The sequence below is a fragment of the Nyctibius grandis genome, chromosome 1, assembly GCF_013368605.1.
Source record: "Nyctibius grandis isolate bNycGra1 chromosome 1, bNycGra1.pri, whole genome shotgun sequence".
Lineage (NCBI taxonomy): Eukaryota > Metazoa > Chordata > Aves > Nyctibiiformes > Nyctibiidae > Nyctibius > Nyctibius grandis.
This window is the reverse complement of record NC_090658.1, coordinates 70,080,616-70,099,313: the sequence shown is the minus strand read 5'-3', so window position 1 is coordinate 70,099,313 and position 18,698 is coordinate 70,080,616. Positions and strand designations below refer to the sequence as shown.

The 18,698-nt window shown below is 41.7% G+C and overlaps 1 protein-coding gene across 3 annotated transcripts in view; it reads left to right on the top strand.

Annotated features, from left to right (window-relative positions):
* Positions 1-18,698, top strand: part of RSPO3 (R-spondin 3) — a 63,287-nt gene that overhangs the window by 28,919 nt on the left and 15,670 nt on the right. For all 3 annotated transcript variants that reach the window (XM_068407148.1, XM_068407168.1, XM_068407157.1), the window contains exons 2-4: positions 7,147-7,338; positions 8,857-9,003; positions 11,387-11,584. In XM_068407148.1, coding sequence (XP_068263249.1) covers positions 7,147-7,338; positions 8,857-9,003; positions 11,387-11,584 — 537 coding nt within the window. The remainder of the gene's footprint in view (positions 1-7,146; positions 7,339-8,856; positions 9,004-11,386; positions 11,585-18,698) is intronic.

The window sequence follows — 18,698 nt, the reverse complement described above, 5'->3', positions numbered from 1 at the left end:
CAAGCAGAAAATCAAGTAGAAAGATTGCACATTTCAAAGAATGAGCGTGTGCAATATACAGCTGTGATTTTTTGCTTGATAGAAGTATGCGTCTCTTGTAGGGAAGAGACTGGGGAGTCATGGGAGTCACAGTGATACTGACAACTTTGTTTTTAGAATTCTGTGTGCATACCAACAGTGTAAAATCAACTGGAGATCTTCATGACAGCATCTTGCAGGATTAATTAAAATACTGTCTAAATATATGCGCATCAAATATAAACTCTTTCCAAAACTCATGCCTCCTTTTTTCATCTCGACACAGATGCTTTATTTGCAAGTACCTGAGTGACAAGTGTCATGACAGGTTTGTTATACAACTATTACATTATACAACTATCAGGTTACTACTCTCTATAGATACCATACTTTCCCTCTATAACAGGTCTTCTTATCTAGGCAATAAGGAGGAGATAATGCAATTCAGTCTTCCATTTTTAGAGAAGATTCATAATGTATAGTCTTGTATTTGGAAACAAGCACAGCTGACTCTAAAAGTAAGATCTGCAGTTGCTTATAGTATTCAGAACTTGATGTGCGAAGGTATTGCGTGACCTGGTCCTACCTTTACCATCACTGCCAGGGTGCTTAAGGCAACTTGCCTCAGGGATTCTCTTTGGTTCCTATACTGGTTAAACTTCTTGGATCCCTGAATTTTGGTGGTGCTCCGTAGTACGTGGGAAGAAGTCCATTTCCCTTCTCTCTCCGTGAAAAGAATTTTTCAGTTTATTTACAAAACTCTCTGGAATGAGAAGGAGCCATTTGTGGTTGCTGTGGCTGATTTCTGTTGTGCTGAAGATGCTAGGAGACTGCATAAAACTCTGCACCCCTGGTGAGATTTTTCAGCCTGTTGATGCTCTTTCAAACCAAATTCAGGGGAAATGTGTTCTGGCAGCCAGTATACTTAATTTTCAGGATCACTTTGCCAGACATGTGTTTAATAATGATGAGGCATTCCCCAGTGAGATCTTGGCCATTCGGTGAGGGCCTCCTTGCTCGTACACACCACTACAAAATGGTTATGGATACTCCCTGAGACTGCGGGACAGTCCCATACTCATGTTTCCATTGCTCTTTAGAACTGTTGACACTTGGTGAGCAAAATAGGTTGGTTTCTTTTCCCTCAGATGGGAAGTGCCTCTTGAGGAGAAAAATATTCTGTCAAGCCAGGCAGATGTTTGAGGAAATTTTTTTTCAGTCCTTATGGAATCATTTTCCTTCAAAACACAGGAGGACACTTGAGGATCTTCTCTGTTATGTGTTTTATACCATAGAAGGCAGCAATGCTCTGAAGTAAAATTGAAGACAGGCAAATCTCTTGAGGAGTTACCATCCTCTTAGAAAGAAATCTTAAAGTATTTGTGAAGCACAAATCACAAAGAGAAACAGAAGATGTTAAGCCTTTAACAGCTGACTTACAAACTGATTTTTCCTCTTTGCTGCTTTCGCAGCTGCCTCTCCTTTCAAGGCCACCTCAGATTCCTGTAGATCCAGGGGAGGCTGGATGGGAGAGTCTACATTCCTCAGCTATCACCACTGGTTTGGTTGCATCCCAGAAAACTTATGGCAAATCCAATGTAGCAATTGTCATGTATGGGTCTGTCTTCCCTGCAGAGCCCAGTTGCTGCCCCATCACGACACATCAAGTCCCTTGCCTCCCTGTAGATGGTTTAGGGCCAAGTGATCAAGCAGAGCTTAGCCTGCAAGATTGAGCTCAGGTTTCCTCTTGGCCCAGGCTGGCAATCTATTTTAGCAATGATAATACAAACTTATCAAGCCCATGTGTTCTTGCTCTCCCAGTGCTGTCCCACCACTCCTGGGCTTTCTCCTTGCTCCACACTGCATGTTGCCTACATGTTGGTTCAGTGTTTTTGCCCCACCATTGTCTGTTCCCCTTCTAATGCATTCCCACACAGAGAAATGCTGTCCAAGAAAGAGTCTGAGGAAATACGCTGTGGTTTGCAAACTGAATTCCTTAATGACTTTCTCATTAGAAGAGCCCACTGCCAAATGCTGTTTGCGTTTGCCTGAAGGACAGTCTGCATGATTAAGAGTTGCTCTGCTTTACATGAAGTATTGTTTTCAGGCCACTGCCACAGGCAGCTGCTTCACACTAGGGGAGAAAGAGAGAAATGAACGTCACTGAATGCACGGAGTGATCAACCGACACAAGAACCCACGGGATATTCCATCCCAATTCCCCCCCAGCACAAGGGCTAGTGCCTGTGCTGGTGCCGCACGGTGGGTAAAGCCGAGGCAGGGCCTGGGTCTCGTGGTGAGGGGCAGCCCAACTGGGGAGGCCGAATTCCAGAGCAGCTCTGCTCTGAAGATATTTCCAGTGAGAACACACAAGCCCGAGAAACCTGGAGTAGCAGCAGCTCTGTAGCAGGGATGGATTTCATTTGTCTAGCACATCCATTTCAAGAGTAAGCATCTAAATGGTCAACTTGTTGTTGAAGATTGGTGATGAGACAGTGTACCTCAGCTGCAGCAAATGGGCAAAGAATATTCTTCTACCCCAAGCCTTTCCCCTGGCTGTCAGAACATACACCCACCTGGATTCCTCCTGAATTTTCTTATTTTCTTTTTTTGGTCACATAAATTTTAATCTGTATATAAAGTAAAACTGATGATAGAAAAATTTCTTTGCAAAGGTTTTAGAATTTATTAGCTGTATGCCATCAAAATCTCCTATTGTCTCATCATTGAAAGTTCAGATTTAAATTCAGCTTCTTGTTCCTAACTTTCTATTTTTAACAGAGAGACCACAACTCATTGTTTCCAGAGCAGGCATTTGGAAAATATTCTGAGAAAGGAAAATCTCCAGTGATTTCATTTGCTAATGAGGCTTAAAACTAATATCTGGACAAACAGCTTGCACAAAAAAAAGGCCTCCAAGCCAAAAAGGGCTTAAAGCCAGGCAGGGGAAGAGAATAGTTCAAGATTAACTTAGTGTCTTCTCTGATCTCCAGTATTTAGATTTTATAAAAAGAAAAATGGAGGGATCGATTCAGGATGTAAAGCCAGTCATGAGCCTGCACATACTTTGTACCTGATGAGTCAGCAGGCCTGGCTGACACTTGTGTAAGAGATGGGGAAGAACCTGTCTGTGGGTCTCTGTGCTCCCACCACTTGCTTTGCCCATTGCTGTGCTGTAGTTTCCATTCTTGAGATTCTAGGATTTCACTGCGCTCAAAGAGTGTTTGAATAGAAGAGGGCAGACTGCTCAATGTCTGGTAGGGTCATCTCTAATGGCAGACACTGCTCCTAACAGCCTATGCATAGAATACTTCATCCTCATCAAAGTCAGTTCTGAGGGTTGTGGAGAATTTTTTCTATTTTATTTTATTTGTCTTTAAAATGGAGCAGGTTGCACCAAAGACCAAGTGGTTACAAGTGAAAGCATTTCTTGGACCTATTTGCAATGCTAAAGCCCAGACCTCCTGGTTCTGCAACCAGTGCCTAACCCACAAGGCCACAGCACTTGACCCTCTGCCAAGAGACTGGACCTCTCTCTGCCACACTTACCACATCTAAAACTTGTGGTTGACAGGAGTGGTCTGCACTCTCCCAGTGCTTTTTCACCTCTAGACTTCAAAGCGTTTCTTAAAGCGGATATTCATTACTTAATTACCCATTTCTACTGTTGACCTAAGTATAGAAATTTGAAGCAATGCTTACACCAGGTGTACTGTGGCCAGATTTCTCCAGATGGGGTTCATCTTCCCAGCTTGTTGCAGCACATCACTTAAACTCTGAGTTCACAGTGTCTGATATGGGGGAAAAAAAGGAGTAAAACTTTTGGTTGCTTCCTCATGGTTACGGTGTGCAGTTGCTGAAGTGCTTGAGATCTGCAGGCACTAACACTTTGTGGCAATGAGAGAGTAGTAGTAAGGGCCAGTTCTGTACCCAGCAGTGTTAAGTTCCCTCCCTGTGGCAAAAAAGATGTTTCAGAGCCTGAGTTTGCCCCGTTTCCTTCTGGAATCCCTTTGAGCCCACTTGGCCTCCTCAGGAGGGGAAGGACCAGCCCCTGCATTGCAGGGATCAGGCAAGCACCTGCATCTGAACCAGAGAGGGAGGAGGCTGAGAGGTAAGGAGAATGAGATCTCCAGCTGGAGCTTGGAAATGCCTTAATTCAAATATGCTATCTCATTTTCTAGACACAAATATTTTTCCCCCACTATCTTCTCCCAGGTTCAATGACAAAGCCCAGTGCTGTGCTTTTGAACAGTACCAATTTCTGGAGCACTCCACTGTCTCTACTTTGCTTCTTGCCTGAGCCAGAACAGGGGTTCAGCTAGCATTCAGAGCAAGCACAATGAGAGATAGTTCCATTACACAGATACAGGGCTCAAAGAAATGCTAGGCACAACAGGACACAATCAAAAAAAGATCCCTTTAATAGCTTTTAAGAGAAAAAAATATCTTTCTTCATTTAAAATATCAGTTTTGACTTTTCAACGAGACTTTTGCTATACGCATTTCCAAGAACAGGAGCTTGTTTTGCTTCACACATTGAGTTATAACATGGCATGAAATCAACCTTTAAATGGAGCTTGACTTACATATTTTAACTTATTCCTTGCTCTGTAATACTAACAACATGATTTTCCATTTGTAACTACAGGCTTTCTTTTTTTCATGTGTTATTTGTATGAGGTATCTGGGATGCACCTCATTGGAGGCAGAAACTGTGAAAATGGCTAGGAGTACATTTTATTTTATACTTAATACTCTAGAGTTAAAGGGCAGATGGAAATTGGCCATGTAATGGATCTTAGCTATAGAGAATTATCATCTTTCATTAATAAAGCATTGCCTGTCTCAAGGGCTCACACACACAGCTTGACCTCAGAGCAGTTGCACATAATGTTTTCTCTGTCAAGAGAATCTGTTCACAATGACGTGTCACAGGTGCTCACACATAATATGTTTCCCGTCAGAAGTGATCATCCATATTTTATATAGCAGCTTTGATGACAAATATTTTGTACTTCAGCTGCTTTTTCTTCCCTCTGTCAGACTTAATGAAGGAAAGTCACAGACAGTTTTTAAATAATGTCAGCTTCTTCCATCACGTTACTGTGTCTGCCTTTGAAAGTAGCTTCATATAAGAGCCACAAGGCAGGGGAGAGACAGACAAGGACATTTTCATTTACTTAACTTTAAAAAGAAAGCCAATTTTTCAGGCTCTTAAGTTCAATATCAATATACTCTGTATCTTTGGAATCTTCTCAGAAAAAAATATGCTATACTTACCGAGCACTCAGTATTTTGAGAGTCTAATGAAAGCAAGTCTGATAACTGAATTGGGGTGACAGCTTCTTATTATGCAGAATGCCATTTATTCTTATAGTATTGGTGCGTCCTGGTGGTAAAAACACTTTCCTCCAGGTAGTTCTACAAAGTGAGTGCCTCAGGGGGCACAGAGAATTGGGTTCTTATATTCTCATTGAAATTGTTTGTCTGCAGCAGGGACAAAATTTGCTCTTCTCCTACGTGTTCAGCCCTACCGAGAGAAACAACCCTCATTCCTCATTCTAATAATGAAAGAGGAAAAGTGAACTTGAACTCCCTTTGAGGTTTCTCAGATTGCAGGACTGGTCATCAAAACCTCAGAGCATAGAGGAGTGCTTTTCCCATTCATGGTCCATGTTTTTTCTGCCAAAAGTGTAAGTGAACAAAGTACAGAGGTATTCCTGAACTTCCCTGCCACCAGGCAAACTTCCCTGAGCTAGCAGAGAGTGGTGGCTTTCAACCTGTAAGCCATGGATTCACATGGGCTTCTGGTCTGCCTCCAAGGGATCCACAGAAGGGAGCTGACAAAAGCAAGTTTGTTGTGTATGCAAGCTATTTAGCAGTGTCTGCAGATAAGAAAAAAATCAAAACTAAAATAGTCAATTAAAGTATGGCATGTGCATATTTATAAAATTATCACTGACCCAAGGAGAAGGCAGAACAGGAAGCCAATAGTATTTACAAATAGGATTTACAAATGTAAATGAGAACTGGATTTCTCTTGCATATGAAATATAACCAGATGTCTCAGGTTGAGAGATGAAAGCTTACACTTAGAAAAATGCCTGTTTTTTTCATACAAGAGGAGGCCAAAAAAGAGAGGTCTGGAGCTATTTGATGCTTAATTATTTTTCATATCCAACTCCTATTTAAGAATGCAACCAAGAAGGAATTAAAAGTAGATAAGAATTTCTAAAGCACAGGAAGATGCAAAATATTGTTCTCTACCACTGAGAAATAATACACTGATTAATGTCTGCTACTGAAAAGATAGTCTGCAATAGCATCCTCTTTTCTGCTACCCCCAAGTCCCTAAAGAAGAACTGAGTAGTCTTAAGCAGTGAGTGTAATAAGTTTTCCTTTCCTTGTCTGAAAAATTAGAACAATTCAATTGAAAGGCAAATATAATCCTATCTATGCTCCATGCTGGGACTGGAGCAGGGTAAATGCCACAGTTAAGTCTGAACATCAGGTTGTAATTGTTAGAGATTAAAAACACGCCAGAGAGAACATTCCAGGGAAAGAAGGAGGGTGAGAAGGATGGTTCTCCTGTGTCTTTTTATTAAGGCAAATTAACATCAGATCTTACAAGGGCATATTCCTGCACAGCAGAACTCAATCAAATGGCATTTAGTCAATGAAGGAAATTATACACTGGGTTGATTTTTCATCATCCAGCTAGGAAAAGCAAAGATAAGTGAACACGTATTTATCTGCTGAGCCAAGTGCATACAAGGCAGAAAAGCCACTGAAAATAACTAAAAGAAAAATAACTGTTCTCTAGGATGCTGCTGTTCCATAAAATCTATTTCAAATATAATGTGCTGTTACCTATTTTTGGAAGATGTGAGCACATCAGCTGAACTTCTCATTTTTATGCAGATGAAATAATCACTGAAATGAAATATCACACAGAATCACAGAATGTGATATCAGGTCATAAGAGACACAAGAAAAAATGAAGCAATCTTTAAGAGCTGCCAGAGAGGTGGATGGTCTACCCTTCCAAGTACAGAGGAACCATTATTTCATAGTCTTGTCGAATATCTTGTTCTCTTACCATTTTTTTTTTAATGCTTGTCTTCTCAGTGCATCCTAACGTGAGCCAGGGTTGCCAAGGAGGGTGTGCTACATGTTCTGACTACAACGGATGCCTGTCATGTAAGCCCAGGCTCTTTTTTGTTCTGGAGAGGATTGGCATGAAACAGATTGGAGTATGTCTTTCCTCGTGTCCCAGCGGATACTATGGGACTCGGTATCCCGACATTAATAAGTGTGCAAGTAAGTGCTGGGGAAAGGGGAAGCGCATGGATTTGTTTGTTCTCTCTTGAATGCTGTGTCCCCTTAGGAGTCAAGTCAACAGAGAAGCAGACGGACAGGTCGTGTCTTTATTTGTTCAGTTCTTTTATAGTAGTGCAGTAAGTATTAACCCAAGGAAGAAGTTAAGGTGAAAGATCACAAAACGGCCTGAAGCTCAGGGATCCTGGCTCTGCATGAATGACCCGCCTAGGACCCAGGTGATGGTCTCCTCCTTTACACCCCATGTGACAGGGAACCGCCAGTGGGTGCGAGGCACTGCACTCTGGCAGCAAGAGGGAGCGGTGGCAGCTCGAAAGAGCGGGGGGCCAGGGGATGCTGAATCTTGGTGGCTGGAGCCGTTTAACCCACTGCCCTCAGCCACCTGACCCCTGCAACAAGGAGAGAAGATGGCAGGTGGCATTCTTTGGAGATATGGTTTGCCCTGGTCTCTTTATAGCTTGTCTCACACTCAGTGTAGTCCTCTAAATGCCTGTAGCAGCTGGCCAGGGTTCAGCTGGCCAGGTTTCAGCCTGATTTGGGGGAAGTTACTGATTCATATTGCCTCCAGGCTGGGATACAGAGAACCCAAACTCTATTCTTTACCGCTCGGGCAACAGTTTGACCCCACTATGTATTTTGAACCATGAATGAACTGGAAAAGATTGCAAAGTCCTCCCCACTCCTCTTTGTGTTGTTGCATTCACTGTTTTTAATCCCGCAGGTGATATAAAAATATAAGAGCGACAGCCAAGCAACTCTCCCAGTTTTTACCTGGCAATAAAAGTTATTTAATGAACTGACCCCAGAGTAAAGTCTTACAGAGTAACATGACACTGTAAAGTATTTGCTCACTTTTTAGCAGTGTGTGGCCTTGCATATCAGACATGAGCTGTGCCATACACAAATTTTTATGTATTTATTTTAAAAATATCTGAGAACTGGGAAATATACCACTAATGCCAATTTGGGTAGTCATATAGAGAATACATTAAATACTACGGGACATCTAATTGAACATCAGGGAGTCATTTAAAAAAAGAAAAGTATGTTGATGCAAAACAGTCTTAAGCAAATTCTAAATTCTGGCATATTTTTATTTCTGCTGGATGAATGGAGGTAGATAGCATGGAACTGGCCCGGTACCTGTGCCCTGTCAGGTTATTTAGTACCCATGCTGCGTCAGTGTAGGGCAGAAGCAGTATATTGTTATTCTGATGTGCTGTGCTCTGTCTTCCATTTGCACAGATCTTCATGAAGACAAGCGTTGTGAGGCCGTTCAGCATCAGGCCATTCTTATTAAATCCTCACTCACGCCAAGGTCACTTGTGGCTGGCCTCAATATGTGTACAGGCCACAACGAAGATCTAAATACAATTTGCTTCCTTTGGAGATATGGTTTGACATCATTGCTAGAATTGTGTGATTCCGGTATATGTTAGAGAGCCCATGGTGTTTCATGGCAAAGAACAACAACATTGTTGTCTGCTGTTTGCATTTCAGAATGTAAAGCTGACTGTGAAACCTGCTTCACGAGAAACTTCTGCACAAAGTGTAAAAGTGGGTTTTACTTATACAGTGGAAAGTGCCTTGAAAAATGCCCTGATGGGCTGGAAGCCAACAACCACACGATGGAGTGCACTAGCATCGGTAAGTCCGTTCCCTACATGTCGTGCCTGGTTTTCTCACAGGGGCTGGGGGATCTAAGGAAGGCACGAGTTGCAAGATCAGTTACAGCACCAGGGAAGTGCAACTTAAAATGGAAATGTTCTGCACCACAAGGTGTGTTCCCCAGCACAATAAACTCGAAGTATTTCCCAAGTCTGCCATTTCACAAGAGGCACAAGCTCGGTTGTGCCCCACAAACACAGCCTTGACGCTAAGGGCAATTCTGCCTCAGGAAATATGTCCTGTTTGGTCTGCCCTGAGGTAGAATGACATCCTTCTCTTACTTGCTCTGTTACGGTGTTATGCAGCACTGCTAACATCAAAGGTTCAAAAATCCTAAGCCAGACCCCACATGTAGTTAAAAGATTAAAATACTAACTGCTTTGCTTTATCTCCCTTGTACTACCTGAGCCTTCAAAGCATGCATGCGTCAACGTTTTGAAGCTTACCTTCACAAAGGTGAAGGCAAGCAACTAAAACATTAAGTTAAAAAAAAAAAGAAAAACCAAAACCCAAAATGGTATATGTACATAATCACTTGACTCCAGAAACTGAGGATTAAAATAAAACACCAAATAGTGTGGCACTGTCACTGAAGGAAGGAGATTGGCAACACTGGTCCTGTGACTCACTGGCTGCGGAGAAGAGACCTGCTTTTGTATCTCTCCCGCCTCTGACTCACAAGCTCCGATTATTCAAGCCGGGGCAATTTTGGAGGTCACCACACCTAACTGTCTGCTCCATCCCTCTGCCACCCCTCCAGCTGAAAGCAGAGCAAGTGATATATTTGCCTCTGGGCTGCTGCAGTTGACATCCCCTGCCATGGGCACGCTGAAGCTGTGGCAAGGTCCAGCTTATTTTAGTACGCTGGCTGTGAATTGTGGTGTCTGAGGGCTGCAAACTGCGGTGGAACAGCTACCAGCAACCATGGAGAACTTAGGCGCAGTCTGGCCATAATGGAAATCGCCTCCCCCACAGTATCATGCACATAGCTCTCCCTGGCATCGTGTGTTTTGGAAGGGAAGTAATAGAGGAATAAAAATAATGTACAGTAGTTTGGCATTTTCCTTCTCAAATATATATTAGTTCAGGTGGTAGTGATGGTTTTTACAGTTTTGTTTTCAAGCAAAGACTTTCATCTTCGAAAGAAATTCAAGAGGCCATTTTTGTTTCTTGATGGCTCTTTCCAAGTGCTGTAGACTTAGCTGCTTTAACAATGAGTCAGTCTCAACTAGGAAAAGCCATTTAACACTACAGAGGGAAAACAGAACCTCTTTGTGCACGTGAAGGCCAATTATATTAACAGGAGAGGTCCAGTGTAATATGAAAACCAAAATGACCCACATGACAATTCACTGGAGGAAGGCTCAGAGATTGCCTGAGGTCAGTTATATTTTTAGGTTTTGAAAACTTTGGAAGTAAATTCTGGAGCTGGAAAAATGTTGACTTACAGATTCCTCCTTATAGAGGGCTGGAAGTCTTTCCTTCTTCAGCAGTGGTTTATAGTCTTAAGCATGCATGTGAACATAAAGTAAATATAAATGCTTACTATCTTTTATCAAGAGAAGAATATTGAGGAGATAGCACAAAAGAAAGATAGTTATTAAGAGCATGCTGTTAAGCTTCCAAGGTTACTCCCATTTTTGTCTGCACTGTTTGGACAAGTGTCCAGCTGCACACCTTTTGAGTTCCCAGTAGTATGGGATGTACATTCAGATCACTGTGGTTTATAAACTCTAACCCACACTTTTCTGAAAAGCTTGCACTCCCCAACCCAAATTTTCCTCTGCTTTGCCTACTTACAGCTTGTGTATGCTACAGATGATGGCTCTTTCACTATTTAAACTGAATACCAAGCAGCAGGTCACCAAAGATACTTGATTCTTAATGTAATGCCTTTTGCTATCAGTTGGTCTTTTATAACTCTACTGTTTTCCAAATTCAATACCTCTGAGACCAGCTGCAGCATCTTGACCCAATGACTTCACTCTCCTTTGACACAGGCATGATCAAAGTTTAATCCCACTGAAGCTACAAGGATTTATACCTCCACAAAACAAAAGCAACTTCAGAACAAGCCCTAGTAACAGATTTCATTGAGATCAATTGTGGTGGTGTTGCACCATTTCAGGAATGGAATTACATAACAGCGAGTACAAAATAGTAACTGACATAATTATTTGACATTATTTTGTGCAGTATATCCTCAGCAGTCCAACTTCTGTCAATTCACTGCTGCAAATCCTGATTAATTCCATTAGTTTTTGCCACCTTTTGGCTGATGCAGAATAAAATTAATGTACCATATGCATTGTGTATACAAAAAGATATTGGCCAGGCTCAGCTTGTCTTATGTTTATTGCAGTGCACTGTGAAGCTAGTGAGTGGAGTCCATGGAGCCCTTGCACAAAGAAAGGAAAAACATGTGGTTTCAAAAAAGGAAATGAAGTAAGGGTCAGAGAGATCGTACAGCATCCGTCAGCAAGGGGCAATCCTTGCCCAGCTACAAGCGAGAGCAGAAAATGTATTGTACAAAGAAAGAGATGTCAGAAGGAAGGAAAAGGTACCATGTTATCATCATCATAATATGAGATTGGTATTGTGTTTTTTAATAACTCACATCTGAATTCCCAGGCCTCAATCGCAGGCTTCATCAAAGCTCCCATTGGTGTGGTGATCTTTGGGCTGGAGAGAACTGTGCCCTTGCCTGGAGTAAATAAAATCCTAACGCTACTCAAAACGCTTTGTGTGATCTAGAGAGGAGAGGGTGGGCTGGATGGGAAGGCACATTCTCTCTCAGTTCTGCTGAAAGATCTGCCAAGATGAGGGGTTACATGTGGAACTCCGAACAAAAAGATCCATCATAAGACATGTCATGATGGGAGTTGTTTGTTGGGCAGTCAAGTTGCATGCTTCAGCCATGGGATTCCTCCAAACTGATTCCTATTTCATGCTTTCCTACAGGTAAGACCATAATTCTTGCAATTGCAGTGCTGTGGCCTCTCTCCCACCCTGAACTCTTTCTACTAGCTCTGGCTGAACAATGTGGCCTGATCCTGCCATCTGCATCTGGCTCACGGAGTTCCAGCATGGGAGAAAGACCACAATACTGAGTGGCAGCCAAGGGAAACTCCACTTGTTTTTGCCCAATAAGCAAGAGTGCCAGCAGAACTGTCCCTCCACGTGAGCCAGCTTGTTGGACTTATTCCCCACAACGGCACCTAGTGAATAGCATCCCACATGTTAAGAATGGGAGATGCTTAAGAAGTCTATGAAATAATAATTTATACAAATTCCACCCAGTAGGGATTGTTGTTCTACTGTTCCCTTTTCTCCCCTTCTTGCAGCAGGGAAGTTACTTGCTCTGTCCCCGGTGCAGTTACTCTGGTTGGCACAGGACTGTAGATGGAATATTTCCTTTTCCCCATCCCTCCCATTTTCCCTATCCTTCCCATTTTTCCATCCTTTCTTTTTCTTCCTTTCCTCCCAACTCAAAAGCAAGGTTTCACCCCTTTTGAGGATGACTGGAACAGGTGGAGCAGCTGCCCTCTGTGTGAACATCCATGAGCCAGCATGAGCTGCTGGTACCAAGGAGTAACTTAACTGTTTCATTGTTAAATGATTGCTAGGGTTGCTGCAGATTACTTACAGAAACATTAAAGGGGGTTGGAGCTTGTAATCTTTTTGAAGGTTGGCTTGTTCCCTAGGGATATACCTCATGAGAAGGGAAATAACATTAGAAGGAGGACCTTATGAACCAGATAGCTACAGGTGCCTCCCACTCACCCAAGAACCAGCAAGATCTACTGATTTATGGGAACCTATGAGGTAAATGTCACCTCCTTCTCCTTGTGTCAGGCAGTCCCTTGAAAAGGTAGAGGTGTATCTGCCTCAGGGGAGCAGCCAAGGCAAGCTATTTACGGATTCCCTTATGCTTAAAAAAAATGTCGATGCTTGCTTTTGCTTCTGCACAGTGGCACAACTTGAACCATAGCCTCTCATTAGTGCACTGTAACTGGGGGAAGAGTCCTTTTTTTTCTTCCAAAGCTAATTTTGCCAGAGTTGAAAATATAGGACTGAACTGCAATTTTGGAACTGTGAAACTTTTTTTGAGGTGATATTGATGTTGTGTATTTGCTTATGGCAATGTGGCAATCTCTCCAGATTGGACAAGACATTTCTCTTTGAGAAATGCCTGCTGTTCCTGTGTAGTACGGACTTTAGAAGAAACTACTCACGTATTTTACTGTCAATTCTTATTTTATGGGATCAGAGCCAAACCCTACTTGAAAAATACTGTGCACCACAAGAATTCATTCACAATCATGAATCTTTTTCTCTCTTTTTTTTCCTGCAATGTGCATAAAGGTGGGTTTTTTCCTTCCTTTTGAGCATGTCACAGACTATATTCTAGCCTGTTTTACATTTAGTAAACAATTCCTTCTAAACCAATGCAGGCAGATGGAACCTATGTTCCAACTCTACCCGTGCCCTTGGGATTTGTATGTCTATGTCTGAGAGCCATTTTTTTAATGTTCTGAAATCCACCATTATATACTTCTCAGTATCCACAAAAGTCTGTCCCATTCGCTTTCATACACCTTCATAGGGAGATGAATTTAAATTTTTTTTTAAAGATAATTCTTAATAAAACTGAGGAAATTCACACATAAAACATCAGGTTAAAATAGCTTTAATGGACGGACTATGATGAGAAGCCAAGAAACTGAGAATTAAGCTAAAAGTTTTCCTCCTGTTCCTACTGGAATGGGGAAATGAAGCTTTCCAACTTAATCTCCAGGCAACTTATCTTCCCTACTGCCACTGTCCCTTATTACACAGAGAGAAACTTCCATTCCCCTTTGAACTACAGAATAATTGCACAAGAAACCAAGCCAGGCTCTGTTTTTATGGCTAGCTGCATCCAGTCAGTGAGTGCAGAACGATGTAACAAGAGAAACACTTTGGGAAAGGGAAGAGAAAGTAAATATGTTTGTATTTACTGTTAAGAAATATTGAAAATGCTCTTTTGTATTGTATGACTCCCCATTGCCGCTCAGGCATTGCTCTGGAGTTTAGCTTACATGTCATCACCTTTTGAAGTCTAGCAGCAGACCCAGCAGGTACCAACAGTGCTGCTAATCTTTTCTCCATGGCCATGAAGATAGAGTTAGCTCAGTCAGCCTCTGCCATTTCCATGTTGAATAGATGTCTGTGGCTGAGGAAGTTAGGGCAAAGACCACATGATGACGGGGTATGCTCGTCACAGATGCCTCAACGACTTTGCTCAAGAAGTTGAGGTCGGAGACAGGATGTTAGACAGTTAAGTCGCTGCTATCGCACAGAAGCAAGGACATGTTTCTGGAACAGCTATGCAAAACAAGATAAAATGGATGAAGAGGGGTTTTTTTTTTTTTCCATCTGCTGGTCTGTCATTAAAGCTGGTGAGGTCTATTACAATTCTTTTTTTACCTCACTGGCTATAAAATGACATTTTACTGGGAGAAGGTGCTAGTGATTTCAGAATGAATGCAAACAAATGGGAATAACGAGGATACAAATAGCCCTACTAGCCTAAAAGGTTCTTTTTACTCATTTTAGCACTAAATCAGTTGATCCCAGTGTATTCTGACACAGTAATTCCTGTGTGTTTCACAAACAGGATCCTTTTATAGTTCAGTCTCATCCAAACCTCACTGTAATTTATTTCATAATTCTTCTCTTTTAATCCCATGATGGTGAGTTCTTTTCAGTCTGCATGACTATACTATTTTAACTTCCAGTTTCTTCTTCTTCCTTTCTTTCCCTCACACTTTTTGTTTTGTTCCACCAGTGCAGTGCACTGTTACTTTTACGTTCCCACACTTAACATCTTCTTGGCTCCTACCTTTCGCTGATAGGCACACGTTGAGAGTCACGTGTTTCCTGTAGCCATGCCCATTAATGGCAAATGGATCTACTGGAAAAGCATAACTTGCAGAGCTCTTCAAACACTGCAAATTATCCATCAATATTATTTGTTTGTGTTAATAAATGTGCTCTGGCCAAACACAAGTCCCTTTGGACTGCTGTCTGCAAATGTGTGAGATGATAGATTGACTTTTACTGGCCAAAAGACAAATATAAGAATTGCATACAAAAGTATTTGTGGGGAAGGGATTGCATGTTTTCATGCATGAGTAATTCTGCCAAGAAGAGAACATTCACCATATGGCTTTCTGTTGAGTCCTAACTAAACCCCCCAGAGAGCAGACAGTTTTAAGTGCTTTCAGAGAACATGTTCTGATCAGTTTGAGGAGACTAAGAACACTCACCAAAAGACTACGTGTGTACTTATGAACAAGGAAGACATCTTAGAAAGCTGGGTATTATGCAAGCCAATAGATAAGCTACATTGGTTACACAGTTGCATTTTTGTAAACAAATAAACAATACATTGCAGTTGTTGCTTGTTCATATATTGATTCATTTGCATGCTGGTGGCATTTAGATGTTCAAAGGAGAGAACCAATGTTAACTGCGTCCAGTTCTGTGCAAACACAGGCCAAAGAAAGTTCCAGTTCCTGACAGGCAAAAATTCAAGCATTAGACACGAAGACATGGTGGGATGAATGCAGAATAGCATATTTCTTTTTCACTGTGGAGTGTAGGAATTGTCACCTTGTAGAGTCTGAAAGCAGGATACTGTTACGAAAGGAAGAGGGGCAATTTTAGTCAAAACTCACAAGAGTGCAACCCCCTGGAGGTGAGGTAGCTTATCAATTAATGGATTGTGCTGTAACGAGAATACAGATAATATGCTGTGATTTTTTTTTTTAGTGTACAGCGAGAATAAGAGAGAAAGCAGTGTCTTTGAGATGAGGAGCTGAATTCTAGATGCAGACTGGTGAACAGAAGGGAACCAAGGGAACAGGATTTGTTGTTGAGCAGTTTTAAAGAGGAAGTGTATATATTTTTGGGAAATAAAGTAAAATAAAGGCTTCTATCTTGCACTGCTTACGTGTGAATATAAAAAAACAGGTTTTATTTGAATAGCTTAGAGAACTGAGATTCAGTTTCCTTCTGTTGTTTCTTTGAACTAGTTCCTCCACCCCTTATTGCTATATGTCCACGTAATGCTTCAAACATACTAATCAGATCATGTCTGAAAATGTCTTCAGTTGGCTATGGTGTGAGGAAGGAATCCTACCAGGCATCCACCAGATTTCCAAAGCCATCACTCAGCTAAAAATCCCAAGCCATTCATCAAGAATTTACTTTAGCTGAAAACAATGTGACAATACTAACAAACTTAAAGTATGAGGCAATAAACTAATGTCACTTAACTTACTTACTTAAACTCATTGAGTTATCCACCTTAATGTACACGCTCGGATGCCATATGCATCCATGTAACAGCAGAGCACAGAGGGCTCTGGAGTCTAAACTAAGTTGCCCCTTTAGTATTTCTCACAAAGAAAATTTTCTGCAGTTGATCTCTGGTTGAGGTGCACTAACTTCATTAGCAGTCAGTTAAGCTGTCCCAGGCAAAACAACGAAAGAAAAAGGGAGCCCCTACTAAAATAGAAGATGTGTAAGTTGCATTACATTTTAAAATGTACGTGGCAGTACAGTATTGAAGGAAGCCATTTGAAATCAATGGGAGTTTCACCACTTCTTTATACAGGTTTTGAATTGTGGCACATAAAATCAGGGTTTCATGATCTTCACAACCCATAGAAACTCCTATGTAGCCACTTAAGTCTTGCATAAGTATGTGCCACATCAGTGTGTATGTCATGTGGTAATACCCATTCTTCCCAAAAAATTCTGGACCGTCAGGCCTCTGGAATAGTTGCTTGTGCATTTTGTTGAGCTCTGTTGTCACACTGGACAATCTGGATTTGATGTGGATGCAATTTCCAGAGAGAGGGTTTTGTTATTTGAGAATTCAGACAAGGGATGACAAGCTGGGAGTCCACTGAGCCTCCGTAGGCTTGGCAAGAGCACAATGGGACTCACTGCACTTAAGCTGGACAGTTAAAAATTAATTGTTTTTGTCAAAGCAAGGGTCATATTAATGGTGGGGTTAATGCTGCACCTGGGGAGGGGGATCCATGACACTGTAAGATGGATTCTAAGGGCAAAATGATTTGCCTCCTGAAAGTGCCTGTTCCTTTCCAATCACTGTTAAGGACAGCCTAGTATGAGTGATCTGGACTTTTACCTGCTAACTTTTAAATTAAAGGGCACATTTTCCCCATCTGCACCTAATGACTTTGCAACACTGCAAAATCTAAACCAAGGTTCACCCGGGCTGACTCTGTAAGCAAGACAAGAGTGTTTCAGGGGATCCATGAGTCAGCCACAGTAAAACAAAAAGTAGACTTGAAAAATACTCATTCCCAATACCGATTTCATTTAGTGTTGGCAAAATCAGGGTTAGAGCAGCCTTTTGTTGTGTTTGTTGATAAACGTATAGTAATGGCTGTACACCTGCTTATTCAAAGGCAAACTGCCCTTTACAGAACAAGCTATGAATAGTCTGTCCCTATACACTCCACACACCAAAGATAAAAGTCTCTTCCCAGGGCAATGGAGGCCCACACCAGTCCAATAATTCCTCAGTGTACTATTTTTAAACAAATTTTTCTGATTTAGAAAAAACAAAAAAGGAATTGGGGGAAATTCTGGATATTTTTGGTACTAAGTATTTTCACTTAATCACATTTAAGTCCTAAGCATTGCTACGTGGGAAAGTAAGATATTCCAATCACAGCTCATCCCAAAAGTCACATCCTCTCCCTCACATATAGCTCAGTGGCATTTAAAACAAGAGGGCTGGAGCATGTGAGCCCAGGAGACACCACAGTGCACAGTTTGCTCGTGTAACTGTGAGAGATGGGGTGTCCTGCGTGAAGGTCACTAGTGTGGTTATGGTTAATGACCTTGCTCCATGGCAGGTCACAGGACTTCTGAAGTCTCAAAATGAACACAAAGCTAATTACTGCATCCCTGTGTTTACATACTGCATACGCCAACGGGTCATAACTCCGGCCTTTGCGAGCCTGAGTTACTATAATTGAGGAATCTGTCTTGTGAAGAGTTTGCTTGTTTATTTTCTGTTTGTTGCTGCCAAGAGGACCTCTCATTTCCTTTCTTCGCGGGGGTTTTGACTCTTTAACTTTAACACATTTCCAGCCTCCAGGAGTAAGGCTGTTGAGATGGGGAATCTGTTAGTTCCAACACGAAGTGAAATGGCATCCTGGGGATGCTTTGAGAAAGGCAGGGCACAGACAGCACAGGCGCTGCCCACCACCATGGGCCGGCAGACAGGGGCACGATCTAGAAAAGAGATATGGGTGAGAAGGGTTAAGAGGGGAAAAACAGGACTGATGCGAGTCAGAGGAATTTGTGAATGCCGAATAGCTAATAGTAGAGGATGTACTGGCTTTACAATTCAAGGGCTGAAAAGGTTAGAAAAAGCCATTTTTAAACTTTAATAATAGCGTTTTCAAACTTTAATCACAGGCTGTTTTGAAAGTCTTATTAGGTTACCACCTGCAAACTGAGACCTTAAAAGCTGAACTAATTAATAGTAATACTGCGTTTTGCTACAAGTATGTTTATTTTGTTTATGTTAGTGTAAACATTAAATTCTCATCACACCTCCCAGTTCTGACAGACACATATCAACT